The sequence below is a fragment of the Gymnogyps californianus genome, chromosome 10 (genome assembly GCF_018139145.2).
Source record: "Gymnogyps californianus isolate 813 chromosome 10, ASM1813914v2, whole genome shotgun sequence".
Classification (NCBI taxonomy): Eukaryota; Metazoa; Chordata; class Aves; order Accipitriformes; family Cathartidae; genus Gymnogyps; species Gymnogyps californianus.
In genome coordinates, this window is record NC_059480.1 from 29,040,766 (window position 1) to 29,067,851 (window position 27,086).

Consider the following 27,086-nt stretch of genomic DNA (forward strand, 5'->3'; position numbering starts at 1 on the left):
TTTGGAAGATCAGACTACTGAGCTCTACTTTTTGTACTGTCCTCACCAAGTCATAGAGAACATTGAACATCTAAATACATTCAAAACTCTGATTAGACCCATGCCATGGTTTCTTAAATGCTTCACTGTTTAACGAACACACCTTTTTGGCAAGAACTAGAATGTATCTACAAAAAAAGCCCAGCACAATCCAGAACTTATTAGGCTGCCTTCAGCTGCTCTGCTAGGCTGAGAAAAACTGGACTTTATGTGCCGCTGTGTGCTACAAACACCCATTTTTGCATTATTCCTCAATCACAACACAGGCAGTAGGGAAACAGGAGGCACTAGAAAACATGAAGAATCTGCTATCTGTTGGGGAGAACAGAATAAATACCTGCTTTTATTAAGCGGAACAAGTTGCTTTCAACACGCTGATCTAGAGCAAGGCCTGTTGGGTGCTAAAAACTGTATAATCCCATTGAATTTAAGGCAAAATTGAACCATAGCAATAGCTGAGATGTAAATTTATGGCATTTTTTTTTAACCTTCAGACATGAAGTTTTTTTAAACTGCAGACATGGCAGCAGTCAAGCTTTCTTAGTTTTCCATGCAGTATTTTTGTTAAAAGAAACCCCTACTACTAATAAGCGTTATTCCCCTGCCCCTCTAACATGGAAGTCCTCAAGGAGCTGGCTTCTAATTCATTTTTAGAAATTTCTGAAAGACAAGCTGCAAAGAGGTTTTCCGTTTACACTTAAAAATGGGGGGGTTGAATCAATTTGTCTGTTACTTGAAGGCCCCAAGCAGAAGCTGAGGGACCATCACCAGGGTTGCCTTCTCCAGCCCTCTTTGTTTTTAACTGTGATTGTATCAGACTGATACAACCTGACTGATTGTATCAGAACAGGTCCTTGCTGTTTTGAAGGATACATGTCAGCTCAGGAGAAGAGATACGTTCAATACTTAAGCACATCATCTTTTCCAAATTTTCAGTAGATACCGGATGTTGCTAAAATAAGTATCCAGTTTTCAACTAAAAGACAAAATTATAATTTTCATTTCAATCACTGGGATTTCAATACATAGAATTAAACTAATACTGAACACTGTTCTTCCAGTGCTGAAGCAGAAAGTTTTCCTACTTAAAACAGAAGAAATTATCAGATTCACAGTAGGAATCATGGCAGTTGGTTTTCAGCTGGCTTGATTAAAAACCCCTTTACACATCATTGCTCAACTTTTGCTTTCATGTTGTAAGATAATTTCAAATCTTCTTGGGATAGAGGGGGGAAAAAAAGGAAAAAAAAAAAAAAGTTGCAGGTTTTGTGTGCTAATCTTTACAAAAGGGGCTAAGAGAGGAAGATAATAGAGGTAAACAAACTCCTTAGATCTTCCAAATGACAGAAGGTACACGTCTCCTCCCACCCTAACCCCTCTGCAAACCAGGACAGGAATAATGGTCTGATGCATAATTTTAAAGAGTTATAATGCAATGAGATTAAAAGCTTAAATTTTATAAATGATTGACGTTTAGAATTTTACCGCAATAAACCATGCTGTTCCCAGTAAGGAATAAGGGCCTAACCTTATAAGGCCTTTTGCATTAAAGCCACACTACCTTCCTAAAGCTGCCTACTGAATACAGCGTTCCACTCACATGCTGGCATCACATAGGGTCAGGACCTAAACACAAATGAAAAACTGTATTAAAAATTACTAAATACTAGGTAAAATAGCAATCTTGTGGTTTGTCTTTTTTTTTTTTAAACACTGTCCTTAGCTAAATTGAGCCCCCCCCGCCTTTCACTTCTATTAAGATATAAATCAGGATTAACAGCCTATGTGAAAGTTAGTGTTTCATGTAATACATAAAAGCGCACAAAGTTGTTTTCTAAAAAACAGCATTTGTATTAAAATTCTTAAAATGGATAGACATCTCTTAAATGCATGTCTGGAATTAAAATGACAGTTGTTAGAATTTTCTTGGTACATCACAACGATAAGATTTCCTTCTTTGCTGGCTGGAGGTACATCCCACAACAAAACCAAAGGGGAAAAAAAAAAAAAAAGAAAGAAAAAAAAAAAAGCCCACCCTCCCCAAAATCCCAAAAGGCTAAATTCTTGTAAATTTGAAGTAAATGAAGCCCGAACTTGCAAGACATGGAAATAACAGTTAAAAGGCTCAGATGGAAATAAGAAATAAATTCCACTAACAATAGGCCCTTTTGTCCTGGCTTGTTCGGTATGATTACTGCAAGGAAACTGTTAAGTAGTTTTTGGAGTAGTAGATAATGGGATTCTGTGGAGCTTTCACAGGTTGGCACCGGCTGGAACAGCTGAGTTTTGAAGGCACTCTATAGACACAGGGTTGCTGTTGGCCCTGCATCACATATAGGAAGTCTTTGCACTTTAGAGAGCTAGTCATCAAAATCAGTTATTGCCAACCCCAAAAGAAAAAAACCCTCGGAACAAAACCACCACCGCTCCCACCCGCCAAAGAAAAATTAAAATAAAAACGAAGTCACACACACACGCACACCTACAAAATTGTGCAGATTTGTAACATTTTCACAGCTGATTTAAAAAACAAAAAACAAAAAAAACCAAAAAACAGGAAAAAACCAACACGCTACCACTCTCCTGCAAACTCCCATCCGATACAGCAGGTAAACAAAATAGAAAATTATTTCACGAATCATCAGCAGACACTTTCTGGCACCCCACACTGTATTGGCATCAGTGTTTAAGTTAGAAGTCCCAGTTCAGATGTGCAATTCTCCAGGCTGGACGCCCCGGCACGACCACCCAACTTTGCATAGAGAGAGATCCTCGGGACGGGCGGCGGGGCGCTCCACGCGTGGCCGCGGGGGAGGGCTCGTCCCCGCTGCCGCGGCGTCTCCTCGCGCGTGTCCCGGGGAGGGCTCCCCGCGTGTGCTCCGCTCCTCCAGGCAGGCAGGGACCGCTCCTCGCCGAAGCTTTCCTCCCCCGTGCCCGCTGCCAGCGCAGGGCAGCAGCCCGCGGCAGACACCCACAGGAAATATGCAACGACCAAGACTGGACGAAACGTACATGCCGAAAAAAGCCACATTTCCAACACGATTTTTTTTTTTTGTTTTCCCCTTCCCCCCCCCCCCCCGATATTTGTTTTTGTTTGTTTGTTTGTGTGTTTTTGGCGGCCGCCGAGGACAGCGCGCCCGCCCCGCGGCTTGCGCCGGCCGGGACCCGGAGTCGCTCCCGCCTCCTCTCCCCGCCGCTCCCGCCGGCCGCCACCGCCGTGTCCCCGCAGACAGCCCCGGCCCGCCGCCGCCGCCCTCAGAGGATGGCGCAGGAGGAGCAGCACTGCTCGTCCCCGTTGGGCTGCGAGGCGTAGTTCATCTGCCTGACGATCTCCGCGAAGAGCTCGTCCACCGAGGCTTTGTTTTTGGCCGAGGTCTCCATGAAGGGGCAGCTCCACTCCTCGGCCAGGGCTTTGCCCTCCCCGAAGGAGACCTCCCGCTCGCCCTCCAGGTCCACCTTGTTGCCCACCAGGATCATGGGCACCCTCTCGTACCTCTTCACCCGGATGATCTGGTCCCGCATGGGCTTGATGTCCTGGAAGCTCTGCTGGTTCACCAGGCTGTACACCAGGATGAAGCCCTGCCCGTTCTTGATGTAGAGGTCCCGCATGGAGGCGAACTGCTCGGTGCCCGCCGTGTCCAGGATCTCCAGCACCGACGGCGAGGAGTCCACCTCGATCTCCTTGCGGTAGAAGTCCTCGATGGTGGGGTCATACTTCTCGATGAAGGAGCCCGTCACGAACTGGACGGTGAGGGCGGACTTGCCCACGCCGCCCGAGCCCAGCACCACCACCTTGTACTCCCGCATGGCTCCCGGCGCGCCGCCTCCCTCGCCTCCCGCTCGGGGCTGCCGCTTCCCCTCTCCCGCCCTCACGGCGGGCGGAGAGAGGGAGGGAGGGAAGGAGGGAAGGAGGGGCGCGCACGCCCCGCCGGGCGCTCACTGGCGCCGCGCGGGGCCCGCCGGGGCGGGGAAGGGGTGGCCGCGCCTCACGGAGCCGCGCCGGGCCAGCCCCGGGGGCGGGCGCCGGGCCCTGTGCGGCGGCTGCGCGGGGAGGCGGCGGCGGCGGCCGCTGAGGAGGAGGAGGAGGGTGGGGGGCTGCGCTGCCGCGCTACCGGCCCCGCGGCGGGACGGCGCTGTCCCGGCCCATGGCGCCCCGCGGCCCGCCCCGGCCCATTGGCTCCGGCCCGCCGCCGCCGCCCGCCCCCATTGGCTTCCCGGCGGCGGGCAGCCGCGCGCGCAGCGCCCCGCCCCGCTCGTCAGGCCCCGCCGCCGCCGGGTTCGGGGCGCAGCGTGTGTCCCCCTCCGCCGTTCTCCTCAGGGAGGGAATGGCGGGGTTCCCTCAGGAGCGGGGCGGGCTCACCCAGCCCGGGCAATGAACCGCGCTGCCCCCGCGGCTTGCCGGGCAGGCGAGCGGCGGGGTCCCGTGCCCAGCACGGAAATAGGAGAAGGGCGGTGGGGACCGGCGGCCCCGGGTCCCCTTGCCCCCTTATCGGCGGAGGGCACGGCCCGCTTATCTCCTCACCGCGGGCCCTCCCGCCATATCGGCCCTCGCCAGGGGACGAGGCGCCCCTCGCAGCTGGCGCCAGGGCCCGTGCCCGGGCCGCTGCGAGACCTCCCGCTCCCCGAGGGGGGCTGCCTCCTCACGGCCGCTCGGCGCTTGATGGCACTCCTGCCGCCGCCAAGGCAGCCAGAGGGGAGCCGCTGCCGAGGCCGGGTCCCCCGCCATGGAGGGGCTGCTGGCAGCGCCCTCTCGCCCTGGGCGGGAGGGACTGGCGGGCGTTGGGGTCCCCGAGCAGCCCCCTTAGCTCTCCCCAGCGCCTCTCTGCCTAGTTGGCTCCGGAGGCTGACGGTGCCTGCTCCCTGCGCGGGAAAACCGTCCCTGGTGGGAAAGGCTTCCTCGCCCCCCGGGGCTCCTCAGGAGAGGTGGCTGGAGCTGGCTGGCCTGTCTGCCTGCCACTCGCCCCAGCAGGGGCAAACCCCCAAGCTGGGAGGCCATGGCCGTGGCAGCTCCTGAGGAGCCCCTTCCAGGACACCCCAGCTTCTGTGTTCTCCCCATCCCATCCGAAGTCTGGGCCGGCTGATCTTTCAGGCTGAAGACGTGGCAATTGTCAGATGTTGAAGCTGTTTGCACTTCGTGGCCCGCCAACAGCAGTTTAGCCTGGTGGGGTTGACTCACGGGGACTGGCTATTTGCCACTGTTTGTAGAAGTCGTTCCTTGGACTTTCTATCAATCAGACATTCCTTTCAAGAAAGTGTCATTAGTTATTTTGGCACCTTCCAGTATTTGCTTTTATATCCTACCCAGTTCTTCACTGTTCACAGTATTAATTCAAGTAGTTGTGGCATGTCAGTCCTTTCTACCACACCTTCTTGTTTACAAACCGAATTTAAACACCATACTTCAGGAAACAGGCCGTGGTAGACAAGGATTTGGTAGACAAAGACAAAAAGATTTGAAATAAATTTTGTAAGCAGCATTCTGTTGTTACTGAACAGTTTTCACAGAGACTAAATTCTACTTAAATTATTTTTCCAGAATTCGCGGCGGGGATTCACTCTGCTGGATCTAGCTGTACTGCATCCCTGTGGTCATTTGGTGAGTACTGCATTTCCACTGATCCTCTGGTGAGTACCGCATCTCTGGTGATCCCCTGTCTTCAGGAGCTTAAACTAAACACCTCTGCTGTTGCTTGAGTAAGTCTTTGCAAATGAAACCTCTCCTGATGAATATAAAATTTGCTTTCCACCAACCCTGCTGTGGAGTGGGCAACAGTTTAAACAACTTTCTTAAATATATCACGTATCTGAAACCCAGCACTCTCCGTATTCAGTTTGTAGGTGTAGTCATGCCCTGTACCTGTTAGTTGGGAGTCCCCCGGTGGGATGCTGGTCTGCCAGGCCTCCACCTGGTTTCTCCCAGGTGCACAGTCTTCTCACTCACCTGCAAAATTTGTCAGCTGCGGGCTGATCCTGAGCTAGTTCAAGGTGCTGTACAGATTAGTCTGAAGATTGATCAGATGTTTTATCTTACATTGAATCCCGAGGGCTGGGCTTTGGCCGTATCTCTGTTCTAGACTCTACCTGCTAACCACATTACCCTTAACTTGTGATGAACCTGTAGGCCATCTTTTTTCCAGAGCAGTACTACAGTTCTTTGAAAAAGTGAAAAAGACCTCTACGAGTACTCATAACCTCCTGTTCCGTGAATGAGTTGCCTCTCAATGACTGCTCAACTCATGCACAGACGTGCATAGATGTTGCGTTTAGAAACAAAATAACTGAGCTCACAATGAGGCTTTTAAGTCGTTCCCCACCTCTTCCTGTTTCTCAGTTCGCTGTCCCTCTGATTCCCCCTCCTACAAGTACTCCAGAGGCAGAGCTAGCACATCACCCGCTGACAGCACCCTCCCGCCTTTAGGTAAGCAAGCCAGCCAAAACCAGTCACCAGCCAGCGAGTGCTTGCAAAGTTATCTTTAAAAACAGCTATAAAAATTGGTTGAAAGGCTACGGTATCACTGCAAAAATATTTTATTTTCTTGTTCTGCTGACGCACTTTGCTTACGCTACTCTAAGGTTTTGGGTACAATGTGGATTTGCTTACCTTCGTCACCTCTATAGCAAACCCACATGTAAATTACTTATATTGCACTTTCTCCTAACATGGCAGTAGCTGATTTTATTTTGGCCAGACAATTGTCATGTTGGTTTAAATCCAGTCTATTTAATCCCAATTCGCTGTTGAATTGTGGTGTGGGTTTTTTTCGGTGACAGAATAAATTTACTCTCTATATTTTTTCATTCTACACTGTGCTATTAATTGCTACTATTTCTGAAGAAGGAAATGTATCGTGTTCAAAGTAACAAATTATCTTTACGCTGTTGAGTTTAAATATGGAATATTATTTCTCAAGTCCCAGTCCTCTACTACATCTGTTAATTTAATCTCTCTTGTTAACAGCCAGCTCTAGGTAATTAGTTAGTCTATAGCGCTGCCTTTAGAAATTTGGAGTCCATGAAATAACAGCAAGGAGTCTGTAGGAAGTAACTAAAAGAAGCAAGTCTGGTTTTGTTAGAAATAAATTTTCTGTGCATGGCTAGAGACCGCTAAGGGGATCTGCGAGTTGAAAAGGTTGAAAATCCCCGGCTAAGAGTTTAGACATTTAAGTTAAATAAATCACAAGAGTACTCAGCACATCATTTTTGAATTATGAAGCACACATTATATTGGGTTGTTCTACTTCATGAACGGTACCGTGGTTTAGACTCTCTCAGGAATAAATGAAAATTGTCCTGAAACAAGCTCTGTTTGGGCAACATGAAAGCATTACAATGCAGCAGAATCTAGGCAAAATATAATTATCAGTTGACTCTCTTAATTTGATTTTCAAAATGATCAAGTATATTTTAAAACCAATCTCAAGAAGATTTGATACTATCTTAAAAATGTCAAAATAAAAATCAGCTGAAAAGCATAAATTTGGTTACTAAGCAGTTTACCATACAATATTTACATATATAACTAGCTTTTACTGTGTTGAGTAACCCTGCTTGCTCAGTAAAACTACTCATACAAGCTAAGATTAGTTCTTTGCATTGTTTAGAAAGATCAGGTCATTAGCTTTTTCTGTTATAGTTACTTTTGTCCGTACAAGTATCAGCATTGCAGAATTACAGTGTGGTTTTTTTTCTCCCAAACTGTATTTCACTTATTATAGGCAAAGACTAAACTTAAGTGTAGTTTAAATCAGTAACACATATGATATCCAAAATTTCAGTACCGTGAAAGTTTGTCAATGTCTGATGACAAAAATATTTAGCGCTATAAAAATAGGTAAAGATGTTCTGGTGTTACTAAAGGGACCTTCTAACCGGCTCCTCTGGTACTCCTTTAAAGAGGCATAGCCAAACCACTTACAGCTATGGGATTAACTCCCAGCCAAGGTCAGTGTTAGCAAAGGGATATATAGCCTCCCGAGATCTGATTAAGTACCACTGAGCTTATTTAGAATGAGTATTTTATAGAAAAACTGTGCTATACCCGAGGAATGGAAAAATGATGTGAGGAGTGGGCTGAGTTGCAAGATATGTCCTGCATAGCATTTGTATGCTTCTGAATTTCGGAAGGCCTGAGCCCTGTAAAGGAAACAGAGCTAGAATCTGTCGGAAATGCATGGCTTTGATTAAAACAGACACTTTGACAATATGCTCAGAATTAGGTGAGTGTGTGAATGTGCTTGTATCTGAAATCTGAAACTGCAATGCTTAAGTGGAAAGAGATGATAGTCTTCATTCGGATTTTCTCTGGCTTCCATTAGTGACTACTCATTTAAATAATTTTTATTAATACGTGGGAAGCTCTTGTGACTGAAAGAGAGTCTTCTGAGATCATAGTGCTCTACCCTGTACTAGCTAGGCATGGTGATAATTGAATTTTAAGGCTACAAGTAATACTAAATGTCATATTTTGACGTTCAAGTTTTATGAGATAAAAGTGATTTTAATAATAATTTCGTAACATATATTTATGTAACACCTTTCATTTCAACATGAAGGTGCAGTTCCGTATACTTTTTTCCCTGCTTTCCTCTGTGGCAGTGGTGACTAATGGACTTGATACCCTTCTTTGCTCTCAGTTGTACAGCAACAGTTTTTAGGTCCATGGTGTAAACGGGCCCTACAGCAATCAACTAATCTGCGATGAGAACAGGCCCTTCTGTTGCGGGTCCTGCTTAACTGCTCGTGGGCCACTGGGGCCAAATGCAAAGAGCTGAACGGTGAGTTGATCCTAATTTTCAGCAGAACTGAAGCGTCTGAGAATGTCTTAATTTAGCACTGCTGCTGAGAAAATCCTGAGGGAAGTCATGGTCTAAGAATACTGCACGCAGTCATTTCACTTCCTAATATCTGAAATATTCCCTGGATATAATAGAGATATGTTACAATTCACTTAAGTTTTAATGACGTAACTGGTTCATAATCCAATATAAAACAGTTAAACTGAGAAGATTCAGAATCGTTTGGGGAAGAGATGTTGGTCTGTCACTCCCGTACTGTTAGTATGTGACATGAATATTAGCAGTAAACCTTAAGGTAAAGGGAGAATAATTACTGAGGGAAACTAAGAAGATGAAATAATCTCCAAGAGTTCAAAGTGCAGAATTGCAATAAGTGTTTTCTGGCATTGGACGAATCTGGAGAAATTTTTCAATGTTTACTCGTTTTGAATATATGAAATTGAGCAAGATTTCTGGGCCTGAATTAGTTTTCAATTCAGTAGTATACAAAGAAGTCTTTATTTTGGATTCATCAGCAGGATGATTTATGTTGGTTTGGGGTTCCTTTGGTGGGAGTTGAGGAAGGAGAACATGACCTTCTGAGCACAAAAATTGAAGTATTTGCATGTTGAAGTATTTGCAAGTTTTAATAACTACTTGATAAACAATAGCATTTTTAAGATTTTGTGTGGATATTTGATCAATAAAACCTCCTCTCCCCTTTAATAGTAGCTAAGAGTGGGTTTGGTTACATTTGTCACAATAGTATCTAATAATATTGGCACTGACATTCAGTGTGTCTCTCTTGTTCTGAAACAATGACTTTAGTTTTCCTTATTTAGTTCGGGTTGCTCCTATTGAATAGTGGTGGTGCATTCAGCACTGCGCAAGAGAGATACTCAGTCCTCAGCCCTAAAAATTTGCTGGCAAGGTTTAACCAAAAATCAGCAAGAAAGATTTACGTGGTGGGTATAAACTCATTTTAAGAATAACAGTGCAAGCAGCTGACTGCTTTTGAAAATCTGTTCACATCCTGGTAATGGTAGGTTGAACATCTCAGTCCTCCTATCTTTACTTTTCCTACTTCATCATTCCCTTTTTCCCATACCACTAAACCTAAATACTGATCAGAAGGTAATGAAATATATTGCTATAATAAAGTATTCTGCTGTCATGCTCTGCCCAGAAAGCTGTGCAAAAAGCTGGACGTTTTTCCGTGCAGGTTAAGTGGTTGTTTATAAAAGTGCACTTGTTTTCCTATGTTCGACATCACGGAAGATTCATATTTAAGAGAGAAAAGGCCTTTCAAAATTCTTCATAAAAAATAATCTGGCATTCCAACAGTATTTAAATAAAACAATTAACTTCTCTGCGCCTTGAGTTATTCTTGATAATTCTATATGTGAATACATGTCTGAAACAAGACTGCCTAATGTCTGTTTATCTTAATCCAATGGTATTAGGTATTCTAGAATCAAAATGTCTACATATGGAGTTAAATGAGATAGTCAATTAGAGTAATTCCATGGGTAGACTAGTTTTATTATAAGTGAAACTGTTCCATCTGCTCAACACCCAGATAATCAGAAAGAAACCGATAAGACAAATTGCTAAGTGACTCAGGCCAAAGGTACTGCTGTAATTGGATATGTTTGTAGTAGTAAGACCTGGTTTCTCCCCTGACTCAACCAGCTGAACAGTCTCTCTTTTGCCAGCTACTTCCTGGGTAGGAACTGATTTATGCAGAGTCACCTTTTCCTGCCTGTCTGTATTAGCAAGTCTAGTGTCTTTGGGAAATGTAGCCCCACTGTGACTTTCCTCTGCGAAAAGATTCTCAAATGCAGAAGAGCCAAGTTTCATTTTTCAAGAAATAATAGCAGCTGCTGGTGGGTGTAAATAAATAATTAAAAAAAAAAAAGTGACACGCACACAGAAGAAAAAGTTCATTATTTCCATCAAAAGTCCTGCCAGAGATCTTATCACTATTGAAAAAATAGCCTGTGCTGCCAGAACTTATTACATATCATCTCACTTGAATTGGTGTAATAATGCCACTTTATTTTTCTTTATAAAGAATGTGTTCAATGGCGTGTTTATATCCCACTCATAGATGTGATGTTTATAGTCAAAATGTGCGTAATTGTCAAAGTTCAGGTGTATTTCTATGCTCTTTATTAGTTATCAACCCCCTTCTATTTACCACAGCAGTTTGCGTAGAAGGTGATGAAGATTAGGAATTTAGGTAAGCATACAAAACAAAGAGAGAACACTTATCTGTTATGATGTGCAGCAGTCAAGTTGTGTGTAGGTGTAGTGAAACAGCTTTTGGAACCGTAAACGTAATCTTGATAGCACTTGCATGGAAACAGTGCTATTGTGTGTTAATGAAAATGGTATAATCAGCATGAAGTGAAACCAGTGACTCATTCAAAAAATAAACTTCCTGTCTGCAGCAAAAGCCCTCTTGTAAAAAAATGCATTTTCTTCATTGACCCATGGCATTATATCACATTGCAGTGTTAACTCTGCTGGCAGTAGCATTCAGATACAGCAAAAAGTTAAAATTTGGAGAGTTTTCACTCTTTAATTTGTTTAATTCCTCCATCTCCTGACCAGGAGCAAAGAGCTTTGCCTGACAGAGTCTTCTGTCAAATAGCAGCGAGGAATGAATACTTTCAACTGTGATCTTATCATATTTCGTAAGTGAGATCAGAGATTTCCAGAAGTCCTAAAGAAGCAGAAAGTGTTTGCAGGTCACCAGGTTATGGTCTTTTCTTCCCTGCGAGGAACACTGTAACAGTCTGCCTTTGGTCTCAGATTGGTGGTGTAAAATTGTGATTGTAAGTATTGGTAGTTATTAAGGTCTGAGGATTTTTCCTAACTAATAATGAGAGAAACACATTCTCATTTTAAAAAATGAGAGTACGTCTATGGAAGGAAATCTAGAGAAAACCAGAGTTGTATTCCATTCCTTTTTCATTGCCTGTAATTCCCATGAACTTTACGGAGTGATAGGTGAACCCAACAAACCAGTGAATCCATAGCCATTGTGTAGATAATGTGGAACTGGTGTGAGGAAGGGGCCTGTAGATGGGAGAGGCAAGTGAACCCGTTTCCCCAGTATACCAGAACAAGAGAAATATTAGAGAATAAGGATACAAGAGAATAAGGAAAAATACTTATTCCATTCATTAACAAGGAAAAGTGATTTAAACATAGTGAAAACATACAAAAGGTTTTAATTTTTAGAGGTGTTTGTAGTTTTCAATGGACAGCATGGAATTTCCCCCTATAATGTCACTTAATCAAAATATCTATCTGTTGAACACTGTTTTGTGGTACATTTTGACTAACCCTAATAACAAGTAAGAAATTAATAGCTGCTAGTGCTTGCTTTCTTCTAGTTCAAATTATTGTGACATGTCTGTCAAGGTAAACTCTTTCCATTTCCTGACATTATTTCTCTTACTACATTTTAAAAACAGTGTGGACAATATATCCGCTCTTGGATTCAGATGGAGCACCCGATGGCTTTATCATCCCCAGCTGAAAATTTCTGCATCCACGATTTGCCCTGCATCACGAGCTGTATGACAACTCCCTGGGCCACTTCAGCGCAGAGCGAGCCAGGTTAGCCCAAAAGCCCTTTGCCAGTTAAAGCTAAGAGAGCTCACCTTGCACTGAACTACAAGGGGGTTGTCCACAGCTTCCTTTTTTTGCCAGCTTTCTTGTAGCCTCTAGTGTAGATTCAGTTGTAAGATGAATGGAGGAAGCTGAGCCTTGAATCACAGTAGGTGTTTGCAAAGTGAATATATTTAAACCCAAAGTCTCCTTTTTTGCCACTTGATTCTATGTGCTGTGAACATTTACATTGGCTACAAGGGGAGATGCCAAGTTAGGAACATTGATTGCAACAAACCAAGCTGAGTTATGGAAAAACTTCACTTATTCAGCCTCCAGGGACATTTGTATAAATTCACATCTTACCTGACAGATCGATAAGGATTAGCTGACTGACTCATTGTTCTCTCTCCTCTGTTACCATATTTTATCCTTTAGGCTCCTGAGCCAAATCGGTTAATACTGAAGGAGACTTAAAATAGCATTTCTGTGATGGCAATGGCTGTAAAAGACAAGCTGCAGTTTGTTCTCCAGGTTTAAAAAGGATCACACAGCAATCAGTGAACAGTCAAAGCTTTAAAACCAAATAAATGTACAAAGTAACCATCAAGGCCTTTTTCCTGCTTTTGCTTTTGTATTCGTGGTAAGAGCTGTGCAAGAGAAAGTTGCCATACAAGCATGTTTTGCTCTCTGTCCGAATCTATCCCCCTATGATTTTTTCAGGAATGATGATATTACTAGACTTGCAGAAGCTCACAAAAAATGCACCCATTTTTAGGCACTTGGTCCAAACTCATAAAATATTTACAGTACAGCCCTGCAGGAAGCTGAGCATCTCTAGGTCTCATGTAGGCAGGCAAGCCACGGATCCCTCAGCCTCTCCCTGACTGAGTCCTTAAGACTGCAAGAGAAAAGAAATTAAACAAGACAAGAGGAACTGCCTGCTCAGTTGAGCTTTATTTTGTAATACACAGGCAGACTGCAAGGTCAGCAAATCTCTGCAAGCTATGGGGCCATATGGGCAATGGCCATTCATGAAACAACCGTGCCAGATTTGGCAGCCTTGATGATGACCACATGGCAGGTCAGTGAAAACCATTTCAGTGCCAGTTGTATAATTTCGCTCTTCGGTCCTCTGAGAAGAATATGTAAGACAAGATTTTAGAAAGGATGGTGTCGTTTCAGCTCTGAAACTTACGCTGTTCTTTATATAGCATATACGCTTCTGATGTCACCAGCAGAGTTCTTTTGCCACATCTTGGGTAACTGAAAACATTCAAGTTTAAATATTGATAGTTATTCTTTATATGTGTGTAGACTTGTATTTGAGTATTTTGAAGTAATTTTGGGGTAAACATATCAACAAAGGAGATAAAGGTTTTTTGAGAGAAAACTAAGACCCATGTTAGGCTCAGACTGACGTAAGTTATTTGCAGCCTCAATAGCCTTGCAAAATCTTGAAGTCCTCTAAGAAAACGCCACGTTTTCTGAATGTTTTAAAAGGGCTGCTGCTTACAGCTTAGTGGTTTCTGGCTGGTCAAGGTTGGAGGGATCATCGTGGCTGACCACTGATTGTGTCACCGCCCTAAATACTGTTTCATCTTTCAGGCCTTCAGCTGCTGGGCCAGATTAACGTGAACGTGGGAGCAAACTGACTCTTGCAACACCTGGCCTCTGCAGATAACCCCACCCAGCTTGACTTCAGGCCAAGTCACGGCACAAACAACCTCTGTTGTATTGACAGATGACCTCATGAGAATGAACAGATAAGACGAAATGATGTTGATACTACTTGATCTGTAAGCCGTGTTCGATATTGTTAGCCAGGGCAGTCAGGAATGCTGATGTGACCACAAGCCCTTGGAGAATTTGTTTGAAGGCTGGCTATCATCACGCCCCGTCAGGACACTGACGGCTCCCTTAGGGCTTTATCCCCCGGCCGGCTCTTGGCAGGCAGGCTCCGTGCCCCAGCGGGGAAACCCACTGCTCTGAGTTTTCTGTGGGCCTTTCTGCATACCACAGTCCATAACTGCAGCAGTACATATAAAATATTATCGCTCACTGAATGTAGATGTATTTCTATTTCGGTATACTTTATTTTGTCGTAAGTAGTTCCGGTAAGAAGATACCACAGGAGTACCAGCGGCAGTTTAGCAGTGTAACTGCCTCCATTGGTAGCACTGTACTGCTTGAAGTGCACCAGTAAAACACAGCCCAAACTAGTCCTGTCATGTGAGAAAAATATACTGGAAAGACCAGACTAAAAATTACTTCAAACGTGAATTGATTCTGTTTGTAATTCATCACTTAACAAGGGTGAGGGACCTGCAGTAGGCTCATAGAGACAGATCCCACGGGTCTTTGTCAAGTGGATTGTGACTTACCTGGGAATCATGTCTGAATGAAAGTAGAGTAACGCAGTATCGGGAGCCCATCCACAGTAAACAGGAAAAAAACGCAAGTTACTTTATTTACAAGAAGCATGTTCCCCAGGACAGAATTGAATTCTACTTTTTTGTCCCACTTGCAAACAGCAAACAAGATATCTGGTCCTAGGGTCTATTCCAATTAATCCTGCTAATGCTTCTGTTCATTTTGGCCAGTTCTTGGTTGCTCAAGAAGAAGTGAACTTCGAGGATTTCTTAGTATCAATGAAACAGATGTGGCATTTTAACACTGCAAGCAAAACAAAATGTCAAGATGGTCAGAGTTGCAGTTTTCATTTGTACTTCAGGGGTTTTTGCTTGGTTTCACCCCACTAGTGAAGCCTGCAGGCTGCTTCACCCTGTGAGCAGGCTCTTTTTGTGTAATGGTAAACTAAAAATTAAAACTAGATAGACCATTGAAGATGGCATACCAGGCACAAATGTTTGTCAGTTATCCAATATATCAAAATAACTTAAAATTCCAATTCTGTTCCCCAGAGTGCTGACAACCAACTTGATAGCATCGGCAAATTTTGCATTTGGACTTCTGGTGTTCAAGGCATTGATGCAAATACAAACTGCATTACAAATCTTTTGATAGGTCTTCCAGTTTTATGGCAGACTGTTGATAACTGCTCTGAATAAAATACAATAACGTATCAACGTTGTTTTCTTACTGGAAATAGGGGATGTGGGAAAAGCTTTTCTGCAGTCAAAAATACATCAGATCCACTGGCTCCCACTTCTCATGTATCGCCACTTCTTTGGACAAAATGGAAACTGTACACTGTGGTGTGGTTTGGTCATATTTATATCTGGATTCAGATAAGAAGTTTCTTAACAGGTTATTATCTTCTGGATGCTTTCACAGACTGTTTAATGAAGCGTAGTATTCAGCCAGGTATGCTGACGCTGAGGTGACTGACTAATGCAAACATATGTAAGAGTCAGTTTTGATTTCATTGTTAACTAGTGCCTCGGTATCTGTCTTTGTACAGTAAACAACATATCTCATAGTTTACATCAGATTGACTCCTGCAAATATAAACAGATACATTCATGGGAACAGGAAAGTAAACTCTGTGGGACATTCATGGCTGCAGTGACAAATCAATTAAAAATAGTCTTTTATTTTTGATTTTTTTAAAGTAAGCCATCCAGCACTGTGGTGCGAGGCACCTAAAGGAAGAACAGTTTGGAGTCTGCACAGCCTGGAGAAGCATTTGGAGGAAGGTTTGGGATCTCGTGATTGCTGGGAGCTGGAAGGAGTGTGCCAGTTCTCTGCGTCATGAACTCATTCTGCACTGTCATTGCTTAAAATAATGATTTTAAAGCTCCTTTTAGTCTTCCTGATTAAAGGCTCTCATATGAAAAGACTTCCCTCACCCAGGAAGGACTGCTGGTGGCAGGCTGTCAAAGAAGGGGTAAAAAAAAAAAAAAAATTTCCCATTTAGTGTCACTCTCGGTTAACTGGAAGCAGAAGCGTCTGCGATCCTTATTCCACATGTGGCTGGCCCGGGCATTTCCCTCCAGCCGGGGTGAGGCTCCGGCGTTCGGGGAAAGGGCTGATCCGGCTGTTCCTGGCACGGCTCACCCAGCTGGCTGGCTTGACAGAGGGAGGGCTTTGGGGAGTGCAGTTACCGGTGTTTAGCAAGCGTGAGTCGTATTTGCTCTCTGTCTGCCAGATGCATACCTGGTGTGAGCGCAGCAATGTCAGTACCTGGGTGCTGCAGTTAGTAGCCTGTCAATACCGGCCTGAGAGCATGAGTCGTGCCTCCTGGGTGGGACTGAAAGCCATTTCTGGGACTCCAGGGAGCGGAGGGAAGGGGAGAGCACGTAATACCGGGGACATTTTATAAGGTGTGGTGCTGACTCAGGCTGTACGATTTTCCTGACCAATAAACAGAATTAACCAGGAACAACAACACCAAAACCCCATGACTTAAACACTTAAAGTGGCTGTCTGCCACACCATGTAAGATCGCTGAGCACCAAACCTAGCATCCCGTCTCAGGAGGAGGGTACAGCTTGGAGCTGTAGGAGTTGGGAACCACCACAGCGATGCAGTTAGCCTCTTCTGCAGTAACGAACATGGTCAGAATACCTCAGCACGCTGATAAACATGTGCCCCATGGCTTTGGATAGCCTTACATTTATATGGAGATCTGCCTCAGTTCTCAGCATGTAGTTATCAAGCTCAGTCATGAAAAGATTGACATCTATTAATAAATTGATTGCATTTAAACTAAGTCTGCTTACCACTAGCACTGATGAAAGAGATTACTAGACGCTATTACAAAATCAGATCATTCTACAAGAGGCACTGTGCGGAGGGAAGAGTTGCAGCTGCAAGCATCAGCAGCGCGCAAGCTGTGCTGCGCGGCGTGAGGAGAGGATGGGGTGCGTCCCCCCGCGCTCAGCCGTACTCTCTGGTTAATACTGCTGTCCCTGTTGCCTCCACACAGTCTGGTGGTCTCTCGATGCGAAGACCTGGCTCTGCTTTTAGCTGGATTTGTGGAGAACGGCAGAAGTTGGGGCAAATTCCTTGCATCTTCTTTGCCACTCGCACGTCTGTAGAGAGCAGGCACCACCAGGGAAGACAGAAGTGGGTTTGCTGTTTTAGTAACAAACATCACTGATCTGAATGATTAAAAAAAATGCTATCCAAATGATAAAGTCGTTAAAAGCTAGTTCTCTTATTTTATATGTAACACAGCCATTTATTCCCATCATCAGTAGAAACCTTATAGAACTATGATTATATGTAATTAACTTTTTTCTTTTTTTTTTTTTAAAAAACCAAATACCTAAAAACCTGTGATCTCAGAAAAACAAACTGTGTTAGAAGGGGAGAGCTGAACGTGGAATCAAAGTCATCATCTATTCTTGCTAACGAATGTGCTCCACAGAAAATACACCCTGGGTTTTGCTTCACTTGAAAAAGAGCAGAGGCTCCAACAAGAAATATCCAGGATATTATGAACTTTACTGTTATATAGTGAATATAACTGTATGGGCTATTTTATAGTCGTAGTTACAATACATGAGGCTCTTGAGAAGTCACATGGTTAAATTTACGGGTGCTGTAAATAGCACGACCAGTGAGTCTGTGCTCTTCTATTTCACGTAAGAGAAGGACTGAGGCTCCAGTGCGAGGGGACTTGTCTGAAGGTAACGTTGACTCATGTAAGACATTTTAAAAGAGAAGTAGGATTATGGCTGTAAAAATTAGGTAATGGTCTCAAATTCCTCATCTTCTGATCGCTGTAGGGACAAAGGTCATTTAAATTTTTAGTGGTATGGACTCTACTTAGACTGTACCAGTAAGGGAATATGTTAAGGGAATTGCCAGTAGCTCCTGGAGAGAGAAAAGCTGGATGCTCTGCCTGGCCCGGCGCGGGGGCAGGTGCCGGGGCTGTGAAGTTGCCTCTGGATCCAAATGCTTTTTTCACTGATGTAACAATAAAAGCTGTACAAAGAAACAGATAAAAATAAATGCTGCATTTTCAGTGCAGGTGTTTGTGTGAGCAAAATTAAAGACAACACAAACACGAAGAATGAAAGTTTGCAATACTGGTGATGCTTAGCTTCATGGGCGGACACAAACTTATGTCTGTCTGATCCTTTGAGTTGTGAGATCTGCTAAGATTTCAGTTACAGAGATCAAACGAATGGTTGTTGTAATGGTATTCCTGAGCCACGGGATAGATAATATGGCTAAAGCCCTACTATCATTTACATAGTACATTTAGAACATTATATAAATCTCATCTTGTCTTAGGAGAGCCATTGTCTTCACACTTCCCTGTCTCATCGTGTGTCCATCCTCACTCCGTTAAATCCATTTAGACTGTATGGTTCTCAGGACAGAAGTGTGCTTGTGCAAATGCATATGTCTGTGCACTGGTGTGTGCACACATACGTACCGTACCCACCTGCAGCAGACTGCAGAACTCTTGGTGCTTCTTTTGCAGCACGTTGAACGCAAGGTGCTCAAACACACGCCCTGGGGATTCATGATGGGGCAGCTTGCTACCCGCAGCGTATCGCCCTGTTCTGCTCTGAGAAGCTGCTGCCCCTGTTTTCAGCACGTGCTGGGCTGTGAGCAGCACGGGCAGAAGCATCTACCGCTGCTGCCAGGGGAAAGGAAGGGGCTCCGGTAGGCAGTCACAGACAGCAGCCTTTTAAATCGCCCTGGTATGAGTTGTTAAGAGTTCCCCTGGAGGCAAGAGTCTCTTTTAAAGTTTCATTTAGAAAAGATTATCTATCACTCTACAGCTAAATGCCCAAAGTATGTCTTTTTCACTGCAAAGGAATTCATGTTATATTTCTAAGTCCTGTCTATATTAAAGAATCAACGGAAGCAACCCGCAGTTAATAGTATACCAAACCTTCACCTGAGGAGGAGTTTCACTTGATTTAACTTACCCTTGCAAGCCTCGGAGCCCACAAGCAGCCCGTACTCGGCTGATTTGCCTCTTAGTCAGGATGCAGCAGTGGCACAAGCAATATGGTCATTACCTGGGGATTGCGGGTAGTGGTTTGGGGATGAAGAGGGTTCTCGAAGCTTCTCCTTTGCACGTCCTCAAATATGAAAGAATAGATTGTGAAAAAGGAGTGGAATTCATCTGGAACATTAAAAAAAAAACAATAAACTGTAGTGTTCTCTCTCTATCGTAGATGTACCACGAGTCTACAAATAGACAGGCTGTGTTCTTACTACAGTTACTTCATTTTTAAAATAACATATTGGTAGCAAAAGTAAAATTTCAAAGTAAAGTTTAGTGTAGATAAAGACCAAACTACCGTTCCTACTCCTACTTACCATATGTAAAAAGCCATTGAATATTACAGCTATGCCAATAACTGAACTCATAGTACAAAGAAATTCTGTAAATAGTATTTAAGCATTGACAGTATTTAAACATTTAACACACTGAACCTGGTGTAAGCATACTTTTTCAGCATTAGGAAATCTATTGCTTAATTAATGTTTTATGGCAGTTTGCATATGTAAAGCACTATATAAATGCCGCGTATGATTCAGTTGTCAGTATCTGAACATCAATTATGTTTCACACAGGGTTTGGGATAAGAAATTCCATAACATTTGGCAAAATGGCTTATGCATTCCCAGTAATTTTACATAAAATCTATTCATAGTGTCCATTGACTGGAAACAATATATGTGATTCTTTTAGTTGAACTACTTAATTCAGCAGATAACCGCTGCTGCTTCATAGTTCATGGATGAGAATTTAAGAGAGCAGCTGAGGCATACATTTGAATTTGATTAATGACAAAGGAACCGTTTCAGAGGACAGAGGACACACTGTCCACTTAGCTCGCAGTACAAAACAAGAAGTCGAAGTGACCGCTTTCAGCTGAATAGTAAAACGCGAGCCGGTCCTGCCCTGCCCTGAGCGCAGCCAGTCTCGTACAGAATGAAGGCACGGGGAGGTCTGATAGATAGATCGGTGCTTGCATGGTCCTACCAAATGCAAACTGCTGATAGTAATTTTTTCTGACATCCAAAGTGAGACAGTGCTTATAGCTTCTGGTTTTGTTTTTCTTTCCTACTTTTGATCAGTTGTTAGGGCCTAATACCGTGCTCTTTGCGCACGCAAAATAAAAGCAGATAAATGGCTGAGACTAGCAAGAGGCAAGTTTGCACGGTGCTGTGTAAAATACTTGAATGAGCTCTAAGCAGACTTGAGTTTGGAGGGAGTACTGTCCCGGCGGCGTAATGCCTCTGTGCAGGACACGTCAAGCCGGGTAGCGGGGCCACCGAAGCCTTGTGCTGCTCCCGGCGCTGGCTCGCTCGCCCTCGGCCGGGAGGAGCTGGGGTGCCTCTGAGCAGCTCTGCCTTGTGCTGCCCTGTCACCCCTTCCAGGGCTGAAGGCAAGGCGCAAACCTGCTGTCAGCACCAACAGCGCGGAAAGGACAGCAGCCTGAACGGAGCCGGAGCTTCAGCCACCCAACAAAAACACCTTCAAAATGCCTGTGAAGGGAGGAGACAGGAAAACTGCCAGGGAGGGCCGTTATGGAGTGTAGCCTTAGCACAGCAATTACCGATGAAAAACAGATGATTGTGATAAAATAATTGCCTAATAGTGTCTAAAACGGATTCATCCAATAATTTCGAACAGCAGAAAATTTTTCTGCTGTTATTTTATGAAATAGTGTTAGTATTCACTCAAATAACGAAATACTTCTTTAAATTGCCTTTTTTCTCCGTACTGAGTATCTCGAGAGACTCGGTTGCAATGCTCTGGGATGTTTGCTCGTCAGAAGATGACAGTTTGAGCTCAAGGAGGAAATTGTTGCAATACACAGAGTAACAGAATGGGCTCTCCTCATCCATTATTTTGGACAAAATCCATGAGATTTCACTCGGAGAGCTGTAAAACTAGACCCAAGAACTCCTGGTAGTAGTTATTTCCTGAAGGATGTATTTTCTCTTTTGCTTTCCTGTTTTATGCTTCTTCGGGGCAGATCCCCTGTAGATCTCTCAAAGCTACGAGGAAGTCCGGTCACATACCACTGCTTGAGTGAAACCCTAACTCTCAGCACCGATTTGCCTGGAGACAATTCAAAGTTAGAACCCAGTCTAGTGGAGGACCAACAGCTTAAGCTGTTTGTGCTTTTCTTACATCTTCAGTTTGAGCAAGAGAGGTCTGAGACTTGTACGGCTTCTTTCTGCTATCAGTACATCTGCAGAGATAATGAGAGTGTATTACAAACACACTATGCCTTTCCTGTGTGTTTTTATGAAATACAGAATACTTTAAATGCTCCTGGTGGAGCTGAATGACTCACAGGATTGGGAACAGGATTAGATCATTAGTTCAAGACTAGTTCAGGACCAAAATCCTGTAATCTGATATATGTGGCTAAGCCCTGTTTATGTCAGTGGGGTTCGGTGGAGAGATCCTGGCTTTCCTCTGCAGGTCTCGATGCAAGGGGTACAAGAACACAGGCTCATAAGCGTTGGCATTTAATCATTGGGTTTGCTCATGATCTTGTTTCTGTTCCCAGTTCATGTTCTCATTGCTGGGTCACATCGTTAAATAAATAGAACCTTTTAAGTAACTGCAGAGGAGAAAGAGAGCTTTTTTGCTCCTGCAGTGCCTCTGGCCGGATAGGAGCCCCACAGGGATTCCTGCTCTGGCCAGCAGTGTCTGGAGCTACCAAAACCTGCTCTTTAGACATGGAAGAGGGGACACATCTCTGCTGAACGGTGAGCTGTCAGACCATGCAGGAGGGTCCTGCATCTGCCCGGCCTTACAAATCGGCCTGAGTCATGCTGATTTGTGATTAAAGACTTTCAGATCGTATCCATCCACAGTCTAGATATGAGACCTGTGTCATGCTTGAGCTGTGGTTTTGTAGAGCTTGTCCATACTATTCTTTAATTCTAACCTAGGAATATCTTCAATGTGCTAAGAGATTTTCAAGTCTCCTGTCTCTGAACGGTAGGTACAGTCATTCTCTCTCACTTTCTAATAGGATTTTTATCACTTTTGATATGGAAGGATAGCATCTTTTTCTTCGCATTTACTGCAAGAAAGCCTTGCTATGGCCAAGAGGGAAAGCTTTCAAATTGCCCGAAGCTCATAAATTTCAGAAGATAAAAGTTCATATCCACATTGGCCAGGATAAAGATACTCTAACTGTATTTGGTGAGAACATCGGTGTGGTCACCATTTCTTTCTTTTGAAGAGCTTATGGAAGGAGAATGTAAAAAGGGGGCCTGCACAGTTTGTCACCGCTTTCATGTCATCTTTGGAAACAACAGGAGTCCTCGCTTTATTTTCCTGTCCAGCACCTAACCACCAATATGTCCATATTCTTTCTGCTCTAGCATTATTTTTTCCCCATCATGCATATTTTAAGACACCCTAAGGATTTTAAAAACATTCTGGCTTATTTTAATATTAGCGTCTAGGACCCACAGTAGTCACAGAATGCCGTCTCCCCTGTACGCAAGAGGGACAGCACTCACTGAGGTTCTTCTAGACACAGCCTTGGATGGGGGCAAAATTCCTGACCCACAAACTGCCTTCTCTTCCCGGGCCAGCTACAAGAGGTTTTTGGATTTTAAGAGGCTATGGAAGGCGCTGAACGCTGGAGAATTAAATTGTGCTTATCTTCAGTTAGTTATTTCATGAAATTTCTGAAATCTCCGAAACCTGCCTGCAAGTGGTCTTTGGGGTGGAAAGGAAGGAGGCAAAGAGGAATGAAGCATCATTATTTCTGCTGTCACAGGAACAATCCTAGGAACAACTGAGTTTAAGGAAGTTAGATATATGTGCATATATATGTATATAAAAATATATACCAGGGTATTATATATTTACATATACAAATATTAAATATATATTTAAATATATAAATATAGTATAGATTATATATTTCTGTATGTAATACATATTATATACAATTCTATATTTAATAGAATATATATATTTCAAATTAAAAATACATATAAAATAATGTATTCTCTATGTCTTTTGCTGTTCTGTTTCTGGGAATTAGAGGCATCATTCTCCTCCCCGCCGTTTGTCAGGACTGCTGTGACCTGAACACACCACCACCATTCCAGCCCACAGCCAGCTCCGTCTACCTCCTCCCACAAGTCCCCTTTTTCTTTCTTTCTTAGGTTTTCTGTTCCTGATAAAATGGTTATTCTAGTTTCTTCCTAAATGACTTGCAGAAGGCAGTGACAGGTTGCAATTTTAAATCCACTTAGCTGTTTTTTTTTCGTGAATAATCCTGTTTGACAGGCTTTTCTCCCCTCCCTCCTCGTCATTAAGCACGGCTGCAGTTCAGGCTGAGTGAAGAGCAGGCTAATTGTTTTGGTTAGGGACACAAATGAGAGAGAGAGAGATTTTCAGCTACTGTAGCCGAAGCAGAAACAGCAGAACTGGTGTCCAAAGTCTAGCTGAAAAGTAGTTTGATTTGTTACATGCCATGAACATCTATTAACCGATGTTTAGACTGACATTTGAATATTGTTTCACTACTGGTAAAACAGAATATGGGTGCCTTTAAACTGTTTTATGTTCAAGGCCCAGCAATTAGAACAAATGCAGATAAAATCACTTGCTCTGTGCGAAGTTGTAATTTTAGTCATATAGTTCTTAACAATGATCTATTAAAGATCGTGAATGTATTTTTTGTTAATGCTTATGTTAATGCTTTCCAATAGCATAAATTATGCAAGCTAAACAGCTTAAATTTTATTCCTTCCTAAAGTGAATAAAAGGCTGACCTAAGACGAGTGGTAGGAAAATGAGTGCACGTCTCCATCTACCCCTCCCTCCGCAGCGCAGAGAGGCGAGGGGCGAAGCCCTGGCTCCGGGGCTCTGGCCACCCCTCGCCAGCTGGACTGGCTCCACACTTTGCTCAAGAGCACCACTGGCCTGCCTATGCACGCGTCCCCGTTTATCTCACAAAAATGCTTTCTGCGGCTTAGTTAGCAGGGCACATCGGAGACACGCCAGGGCAGAGGGAGGAAGAGGCGGGAGGCAGGCAGCACGCTCAGCCCCCTCGCTGTGCCGCTGCTGCCTTGTGACCTGGTGCCACTGTGTGCCAAAATCGATGGCACGGCATCCGGGACAGGGAAACCTTCCCTGTCACGTGAGGAATACCAGGGTGTTACTGGGCTGATGCAAGCATGGGCTCACTAGGTATTTGTGTGGGCTGTGGATCTGATACAGGTCTCCTACATTTCCACTGATGTTGTAGGTGGCTGTACTATATAGTATAGTATATACGCAGTATATATAAAACACATACACTGAATGGAAAGAAAAGGTACACCTAGTCTGTATGTGTGGCGCATTATTCCATATGTGCTTAGAGAGGTACACGCACTATGTTAGTTAGCACCCAGCCAGCGAATCATGAATAGGCAGCAGTGGAGGATGACCAAAGGCACTACAACGCACTTGCAGCGTGCCATCCGTCGCTGGGGGAGAACTGAAGGATACACCTTTGCTAACTTGGTGAAGACAGACCCAAACTTACTCTGCCTGTGCTCTAAGCTGGTAGGATGCATCCAATCCAGAAGCCGAATATTTGCATTAGAGGTGTTGCACCAAAGCAATGCCCCTTTCTCAGCATGGTGCAAGCACAGCCACGCGGCTGTTCCACTTGTTCACTGGAGCTCGGTCAGATCTAGCTGCAGGCAATGCAAGTATGAGTCTGTGGGTGCACAGACATGCATTTACACCTGGATTCATCCCCTTTACACGCTTATGGAAGATGCTTATGTGAGAAGCCAGATTGCCAGAATCCCTCACTACTCAACCGATGGCAAGAAAGAACGAGCTTCAGGCAGATGAAGCTCCGGCTAGATGAATGACATCTCAGACTGAATTGCACTCTGGGGGTGCCAAAAGTTAACAGGGATGAACCTAGGTATTAGTATTTGACAACATTATGGGAGCAAGCTATTTCGGTAAAACCTCACTTTTCCACTCAGAATTTGTGCATATATTCTTTTTTCAATGTTGATTCACAATAAAGTTGGGCTTCTCAAGGACAAAGCCAAGTCCATTAGCGTACATGCACTCTTTCTTCCTCAGACTTTGATCTCTGTTTCTCTCTCTTGCTCCTTTTCACTTCTGTGGGCCGGGCAGGCCTTAAAGATACCGAGGTAAGTCTGTGGTCCAGCGGACATGCATCTTGCACAGGCTTGCGCTGCCCAAAGTCTCTGAAAGTCCTGTTTGCTCTGGCGTTTGAGGACGCTTTGGGGAGCAGTGGGCACAGAGGGATGTGAGACCGGTTGTTTGCAAAATTCAGACGCAGAGGGGCAGCCTGGCAAGGGTTAATCACAAGAGCCCCTCAGCAGGCACTCCCCTGCCCTACCACAGCTCATGCCTTCACTTGAGGGTGGAAGTATGGGGGTGTCTGTAGATCCTGGTCCAAGCAGAGTCCCGTTGTGCTGTTACCGCGCAAACGCAGCGCTGCCGGGCTGGTTTCACTGAAGCCCATACGCAATCGGGCCTTGTGTGCCCGTACGTCGAGATGTATTTATTCTGCCTGGCCACACTCCAGTTTCAGTGATCTAGTAACAGTTGGTGGCTCTCAGTCTCCACCACATTAGCCCTGGGCATTTCTGGCCTCCTGACTCAGGCTGTGGCCATGGGGAAGGGACGGCCCGTGGGATGCCCCCGCCCTGGATGCTCCGTGGCACCCCAAGGGTCAGGACCACTCAGCGCAGGCACCTCAGCTTCACCGAAAGAGGTGGCAGGGGTGGCCCTTGGTGCGAGAGAGCTCTACGAACCCCAAAACATGTGTAAGGCAAGATAACACTGATGCAGCGGAGAACTATTATTTGGGCTGTGACTTTTTTCCGGAAGTTTTCTCCCTAAATTAAGCACGCATCCTTCAAAAGGCACTGCCAAGTACTTGTTATTTTTATTGCAGATGACCTCCATTGTGCCAATGTCCTTTACAAGCCAAATGCTATTAGTCTCTTCCACTTAGTGTTTTTGACACGAATTTTGAATAGATTGGAATTAATACGATGAACAGTGTGTATTAACAATTGGTAGCTTTAACCTAGCTAAATGATTGATTGTATGTATTTGCGCTGTTGCATCCCTTCATGTTGAAACAGTCTGGGAAAATTAATTTATTTTACTTCTTATTGATTAGTTTAAAAGGTTTTTGCTTACACTGTGCTCTGGAAGAGATACAAACCTAGTTATTTTGAAAAGCTAATGGAATTTTTCAAATTGTAATGGACACATCTATTGCCATCGTGTTTAAGGAGTATTTGCCTCACATCAAATTGTCCAAGTAATCAACACATACAGCACATGCACTCTGATATGTTTATTATTCTAGAGGAGAGAGGGAAATAAAAAATAACCTCCTGTTGCCTTTTAATTGCTCATTTCCTGCTTAAGACAGCAAATGCCATTTTGCTGCCATAGGATAGATAAATGGGTGGGACTTTTTTGCACTCTGTGAAGAAGGCAGTGCTTTGATTAATTATTACAGAAGCAAACTGAAAAAATAATTATTAGGAAAATAAACTAGCGGTAGTATTATTTTCTTAAGCACATAATAAATGCAGATGATTTCCTCCAAATGCACAGAGGTTCCAAAGTCACCTAACGTGGCACTAATTGATTCGATTCTTACGTGCTGCCTGCTGAGCAGATGGGTTTATACTTGTGCTTCAAAGCAGAGGCTTGGTAACTAAGTGGAT

At 44.1% G+C, this 27,086-nt stretch overlaps 1 protein-coding gene and 1 long non-coding RNA gene across 4 annotated transcripts; one reads left to right on the forward strand and one right to left on the reverse strand.

Moving 5' to 3' along the window:
• Positions 1–3,255: 3,255 nt before the first annotated feature.
• RAP2B (RAP2B, member of RAS oncogene family) lies at positions 3,256–3,867 on the reverse strand. Of its 3 annotated transcripts, none has more exons than XM_050902513.1 (2): positions 3,787–3,846; positions 3,256–3,660 (listed from the first exon to the last, which is right to left on the reverse strand). In XM_050902513.1, exons 1-2 carry the CDS (start codon positions 3,844–3,846, stop codon positions 3,295–3,297), a joined length of 426 nt encoding a protein of 141 aa, XP_050758470.1. In that variant the 3' UTR covers positions 3,256–3,294. The 3 variants fall into 3 exon arrangements, with proteins under 3 accessions (XP_050758470.1, XP_050758469.1, XP_050758471.1); XM_050902512.1 differs by having other exon boundaries at positions 3,712–3,846; XM_050902514.1 differs by having other exon boundaries at positions 3,256–3,867.
• Positions 3,868–6,394: 2,527 nt separating this feature from the next.
• On the forward strand, positions 6,395–14,565 carry LOC127020274 (uncharacterized). Its single transcript, XR_007767046.1, has 5 exons — positions 6,395–6,457; positions 8,673–8,813; positions 12,299–12,443; positions 13,409–13,518; positions 14,043–14,565. It is a non-coding gene; the product is annotated as an uncharacterized LOC127020274 (long non-coding RNA).
• Positions 14,566–27,086: the final 12,521 nt, after the last annotated feature.